Source organism: Gekko japonicus, unplaced genomic scaffold (assembly GCF_001447785.1).
Source record: "Gekko japonicus isolate JY-2015 unplaced genomic scaffold, Gekko_japonicus_V1.1 scaffold2187, whole genome shotgun sequence".
NCBI classification, from domain to species: domain Eukaryota; kingdom Metazoa; phylum Chordata; class Lepidosauria; order Squamata; family Gekkonidae; genus Gekko; species Gekko japonicus.
The window spans coordinates 37,953-44,873 of record NW_015164726.1 but is presented as its reverse complement, the minus strand read 5'-3'; the positions used below and the strand labels follow the sequence as shown (position 1 = coordinate 44,873).

Below are 6,921 nucleotides of genomic sequence, written 5' to 3'. Positions count from 1 at the left end.
AGCTCTGTCTCCTGCTGCTTCTCAGAGCTCAGCTGGGTCCATTCTAACACTGCATTCCCACCTCCTTTTTCTGCATGTCTGAATCAGGCCTTTGAAACAGCAGGTGAAGTGGTAAACCTGTTCCTCTAGACTGTGTCCTTTCAGCCTACAAATCTAAGCGGTATGGCTGAAGGAACTTGCATACCAAATAATCCCTTGCATATTAGAAGTGGTATGTCACTGCATTCCCACCTCCTTTTTCTGCATGTCTGAATCAGGCCTTTGAAACAGCAGGTGAAGTGGTAAACCTGTTCCTCTAGACTGTGTCCTTTCAGCCTACAATTCAAAGTGGTATGGCTGAAGGAACTTCCATACCAAATAATTCCTTTCATATTAAAAGTGGTATGTAAAGCATAAGGACAAGCCAGAAGCCTTTTCTCTAGCCTACCTTGGCCCGTTTTTAGCATGTCAAAGATGCAGGTCAAGTTAGAGAATGAATTGTTTTAAAAATGTAAGACTCTCTTTGAATCAGACCAAGGGTGTAGCATCATGATTCCCACAGGGGCCACTGAGATGCCACAGGGAAGGGCTCAGAAGTGACAGTCCTCCATTGCTCCCTCTCCCCCCCAACAGATATTTAATCTCATACTGCCTTTGCCATAGTTTCTGTTTAACCGAGATGGCTAAGAGCTGTTGACAGACCTCTTCTCCATTAATTTGTCTCATTTGAGGCAGGTAAGGTCCCACAGGCTTGGATGGTGCATCTGAGGGATCCTCCAGCACATATGCTGTAATCCTCTACATCGTGTAGAGTTTCCATACCAGATAATAAGAACATGAGAAGAGCCCTGCTGGATCAGACCAATGGTCCATCCAATCCAGCATCCTGTCTCACACAGTGGCCAACCAGTTCTTCTGGAAGGCGAACAACAGGGCATGGAGGCTGTGGCCTTTCTTGAGGTTGCCTCCTGGCTCTGGGATTCAGAGGCTTGGTGCCTCTGAATGTGGAGGTTCCCCTCAATCACCATGGCTAGTAGCCACTGATGGATCTCTCCTCCATGAATCTATCTAATCCCCTTTGAAAGCTGTTTATTCCTGTGGCCATCACTCCATCCTCTGGCAGCGACTTCCACATTTTAATCACTCTCTGTGTAAAGTACTATTTACTTTTGTCTGCCCTGAACCTGCTGTCCATTGGTTTCATTGGATGTCTTTGAGTTCTAGTATATTGGGAGAGGGAGAAAAATTTCTCTTTGTCAACTCTCTCCATCCCATGCATAATTTTATAAACTTCTATCATGCCCCCCCCCCTAGTCATCTCCTTTTTAAACTGAAAAGTCCCAGACTCTTCAGTCTTGCCTCATAGGGAAGGTGCTCCAACCCCTTAATCATCTTGGTTGCCTTCCTCTACACTTTCCCCAGCTCTCTAGTGTTCAGGGGTTCCTGTGAGCTAGTATGACAGAGTTTAGCGAGTTGGGTGTAGGATTGGGGAGACTTGGAATTAAAGCTCATCTATGCTGTGACGCTCACTGGGCAACCTTGGGCAAGGCACATGCAACCTATAATTCACAGCCTTGCCCTAAAGATAAGTAGGAAAGGGCAAACCATATATGCCACCTGGAGCTCTTTGGAGGAAGGGCAATTTAAAAATGTAAAAGGTATCTCTGTTGAAGAGCTCCATCAATGCAGAAAGGTGATGTTCCAGGTACCTTGGTACATGGCCTACAGTGGTCACTGCAGTTGTCATCACAAAAGCCAAAATACGGAGGAACCTTCTTTCTCCTTGAATGGGTTTGCATTACTGTGCCTGTCCAGTGGGAGAAAAGCGTCCTTTGCCTCATGCAGTAGTAGGCCTGGCTCTTCATGGGAGGCGTAGGGAAGGTAGAATGAACAAAGGAGACGATGCCTCATCTGTCACGGCAACACTGGCAACAAAATTATTGTGGAGAAGGAAGGGAGCTAGCCAGAGGTTCTCCATCTGAACTTCCAGAATTCCATTTGGAAACTGCCATTGGCTAGTACAGTCCATGGACAAAGAGTGAAACCCTCTCTCTGGTGAAATCCGTTGCATTGGAAAAGAGAGGGAAACCCAATTCAGTTGAAGTAACCATGACAGTGACAGCAGTCATGGGTTCAGGGACTCTTGTCCTCCCCCCCCCCCCCGGAACTTCTTCGGGATTAGACAGGTATAGAAATAGCACCCCCATTCCTGTTTTGGCCCTTTAAAAGGTGCGGGGGGGGGGAATAAGAGCTCCTGGTGGCAGTATGTGTCTGATCCAGATTGGGTCCTTACGGCATTTTTAAAGAACTTCAGATGCTTTTAAAATGGCGTTGGTGGCCACGGGATTGACTCTGTCAGTTGTAGTTTGGCTCACAATTTTTGGTGCCTCCTTGATGCCCCTCAGACTTGTAGAGCCCTATGGCTAAACTACTGGTTTCCAGCTACAGCCATTGTGTTTACTAGCTAGTGTTCTGAGGTGAGTGTAGGTTGCAGTAATTGTACAAACTTCCTAAGTTTCAGAAGGGGGGGGGGATCAGATTCCATCCCTTTCCCCCAGGCAGAGAGTCTCTGCACCCGACTGCCCTTACAAAGGCGTCTAAGGCCCACTAGAGTACGCTCAGTGGCCTCCAGGTGACCTCCCAGTTCCTAGTTTGAAAAACACGGAGATAGACCATAGTTGTTGAGATGGAGATGGACCCAGAACCATCCTCTATCTCCAAATCAATTCACAGGGTTCTGGTTGGGGGGGGGGGTATCCTGGTTTTTTAAATTTGTATTTTAGCTTAATTTCACACTGCTAGCGATGTACACATTTGTGAGAGGGGAGGGATGGTGTAAATATTGAGCATCTTGGGTAAAAGACTTCTTGGGTCTGACTTCTTGTTCTCTTGCAGAGGAGAAGCAAAAAAAAAAAAAAAAAAAAAAGCTTAGGTGCTAAAATAGCTTGAAAGAGAATTGCTTTTTTCCCCCAGCCACCCTCTATTTCCATATGCTCTATTCAGTTAAGATGCAGGAGGAATATAATGAAATATAAATATAAGATGTGAGTACTGGCGGGGGGGAGGGGGCTCCAGAGTTGGACGCTTGTGTTTATATGGAGCTAGTTTGACCGTAAATAACTTAAGGGTTTCGGGACTGTTCCATCATCTGTATTTTCAGTCAAATGCTGTCAGTGGGCATTAATCCCGAGGTGGGGGGGAGAGCCAGGGGGAGGGGTCTCCACAAATAAACAGCCCAATTTTCCTTCAGGAGCAGAGCTAATTCCTTTCAATCCACTTTTTTATTACGCCATTTTCCCTCACTCTATTTAGTGAGCATAAGGATAAATTTCCAAAGCTACCCGGTTGGAAAATAAATGGGTTCGCTGTTTGTCTAGCATTCCAATCTTTACAAATGTAAATCAGTCCCAACTGCTGCTCCATTTAAAACCTCACAACTTCACAAAACATTAAAGGCCTCCTTTCAATACACAATTTACTCTGTGACAATTCCCTCAGATTTCTGCTTCAAACATCATTAGAAACTGACTGATAAAAAAAGGAGGGTGGGGGGGGGAATGCCTATTGAAGGTCAGGGGGGTCAGCGTGTGTAATTATATGTAGTTTTACTGGGTCAACTACACCAGACATTGCTATTTGAAGGTTAAATTGTTACAATTAAATACATATACAGCCTATTCCCCTAGCTACTCTGTTGTTAAATCTACCGTAAACAACACGCACATTTATTTCGGCTCTTAATTGTGTCCAAGATGTCATTGCTTGGAAGTTATATGGCAAAAAGGAACATTGTAATCCATTACCGAATTAAACAATACTTTCTAGAGTAAAATGGGTAATTAGCTGAAGGGAACTAGTTTTCATCTATCCGCATCAGTGCTAAGCGGTTCATTTGGGTTACTCTCTTTGGTTTAATTGGAATGCTGAGAGGAGCTCCATCCAATATGTGGGGGTTTTTTTTCTCTCTTTTTTCCCAGAGAGAGCCTTCGCCACAAACAGAATATGACATTCCCCCACCCACCCATGCAAAAGTCATACATTAGTGACACTCTTCTGCATGCCAGAGGGGGGACCCCTTGTGGTGTGTCCCCCCCCTTTTCCTCTAACATGTGTTTTAAAAGAGCTCTTATATTTTTTAAAAATGAACCATTGTCAAAGCAGCCCCACGTACTCATGCCCCACTTGCTGTGGAGTTTGTTTAAATCTGCAGACAAAGCGGTGATTGGCATGACCCTGAAAGAGGCCCAGGACGTTTACTGATGAGGACGTGGGTGACATTGAGGGGTGTGGCGATGCCTAATGTTCTCCTCTGTTGCCTTCATAGAAGGCCAGTGGTGGCCCAGTAAAATACTGGGTACGCTGCACGTCCAAGTGCAGTGCATTCCACATTTCTCACAGGAGTTACTTCGTTTTAAAAATATTTTTATCTAGCCAGAATTACAAAACCAACCAGGCTTGGTTCCCCACTCCTCCACATGAAGCCAGCTGGGTGACCTTGGGCCAGTCTCAGTTCTCTCAGCCCCTAAAAACAAGTCTAGCTTGCCACACACAAGAGCCAGAACTCACAGCTGCCAGGCAATCCTAGGATCTCCTGGCTATTCCACACACAATGACATCATCATCATCATTATTATTCCAAGATAAAATAATATCCATTGTTTTGGAGGTGAGTAGGAACTAGGTAGGAGCTGCGGTGGCTCAAGTGGTTAAGACGCTGAACTGCAGGCTGTGGAAGGTCAGTAGTTCAGCAGTTCGAGACCCAGGTGCCGCATGACGGAGTGAGCTCCCATCTCTAGTTCCAGCTCCTGCCAACCCAGCAGTTCGAAAGCAAGAAATTGCAAGTAGATAAATAGGTACCACTTTGGTGGGAAGGTAACAGCGTTCCGTGCGCCTTGGTGTTTAGTCATGCCGGCCACATGACCACGGAAACATCTTCGGACAGCGCTGGCTCTTCGGCTTTGAAACGGAGATGAGCACCGCAACCCTAGAGTCGGATTCGACTGGCTTTCGAGCAAGGGAACCTTTTCCTTTACTTAAGGAACTAGGCGTATGGCCTTTTTGGTTGTGGCACCCCAGCTTTGCAATGCCCTTCCTTAGGATGTTTGCCTACTGCCAAATCTGTTGCCTTTCCAGTACCAGGTACACTTATATTTACCCAGGCTTTAGGGTGAGTGTCGTTTCTCCTCCTCCCTCTCTATTGGTTTGATTTTAGCTCTGCTGTTGTTATCACTGATGTTAAATGTTTCTGGCTGTATAATTTTATTTCTGCTTGAGTTTCACCAGTGTTATTGTTATAGGTTATATGTTATTGTTATGGGTATTTTTTTAAAAAAAATTCTCACTGTTAGTTGCCCCAGCAAGTAGGGGATTTTGTATGTTTGTTTGTTTAGTTAAAGGCCAGGATATAAGTAATTAAAAATAAAAAGTGCAACTTGCATGTAATTGTCAGTGCCATTCATTTATTCCTCCTTTTTTGCCAGAAGTTCACTTTGTCTGAATGTTACAGTCCCTCTGCTTTCTACACATTCTTCTTTCCCAGACCCATAACTCCCAGGTGGTAACACGGGACAGGAAGTAACATGACATCACAGCCATGGGGGCAGGAAGCCCCCTGACTTTGCCACAAAGGAATCCTCTTTAGCATTGATCAGCCTTACTTCACCATTTTGTTATTCTTCTTGGTGTGCATGCAAAAAGTGGCAGGAGATGTGGCTAAATAATTTCAAAAAGCAGTTAAAATAAATGGTAACCCTTTCGGGCCTCACAACCCAGGCCCCTGACCCATGAAGGTGAAGACTGTGGACCACAGGTTATGTCCTCAACTTGTGCAAGAACTTAATATGATTTGAGAGGATGCAGGAAACGAAATGGTACACAATAGGGTTGGTTTCTTCCATCAAAAACCATTAGCCCCTTTTCAGCCCATGTCGGGGTCTGCTATATGGAAAAGCAGGATGCAAGACGTAAATTATAATTACCGCTTTGTGTGTTTTTTGTTCCCCTTTTCCAGATTTTGTGTGGGAGACAAATTTTTCCTAAAGAACAACATGATTCTCTGCCAGACAGACTATGAGGAGGGTTTAATGAAAGAAGGTTACGCACCCCAAGTTCGCTGATCTGATTCCTCGTCACAAAGAATATTGAAGCACTACTTCTCTTTTTTTTGTTTCCTTTTTTGCTCAACATGTATAAGAAACAATGGCGGAACCTACTGAATAGCGTAGATATAGGGAGACAAGATGGTCATGTGGAATAAGAGGCGGACTGCAAATGTATGTCGTGGAAATTGCACCAGTTCACAGTTGAATGTTTATTAAAAAGATAATGTACATACTGCTGGAGTTCGGGGATTCTTTTCCTTTTGGCTTGTTGTTTGGGGTTTTGCTTCCCCCCCCCCCTTTTTTGTGTCATTTGGCATGAGATGCTTATTTTGGACTAATGTATATAATGTATTGTAATATTTGAAGCACAAATGTAATACAGTTTTATTGTGTTACCATTTGTGTTTTCCGTTTGCTTATTTGTATTGTTGCATTTAGTACAATCGGTGTCTTAAACTTATTGTATATTTATGCTTTCTGTATCTACCAGCTATTTTGAAAGAGCTGTTATCTTTCTAGTAAAAAGGGGGGAAAACATTCAGAGCCAACGCCATCCATCATTCTCTACTGAAGAAGCTTCTCAGATGATCTCGACAGTTAGACTTTTTGGATTCAATCCAGACAAAGTTAAGCATTCCTAAACCCCATCGATGTCGACAGGATATATTTAAGACCATTGCTGAACTCTGCAATGAAAACATAACATTTGGGCTTTGGTGCTTAACTTTGGGTTCTAATTGTAGGCAGCGACCATCGCTGACCGACATTCCGGGTTTCTCAGTAGACAACCCTGCAAGCTTCCACCTCCGACCCAATTCATCAACGAGTATTTGTTTTACCA

General features: G+C 44.2%; 1 protein-coding gene across 1 annotated transcript in view; it reads left to right on the top strand.

Moving 5' to 3' along the window:
• LMO3 (LIM domain only 3) overlaps nt 1-6,293 on the top strand; it is a 109,961-nt gene extending 103,668 nt beyond the window's left edge. The window contains exon 4 of the mRNA XM_015409594.1: nt 5,990-6,293. Within this exon, the coding sequence (XP_015265080.1) occupies nt 5,990-6,095 (106 nt within the window). The 3' untranslated portion in view covers nt 6,096-6,293. The remainder of the gene's footprint in view (nt 1-5,989) is intronic.
• Nucleotides 6,294-6,921: the final 628 nt, after the last annotated feature.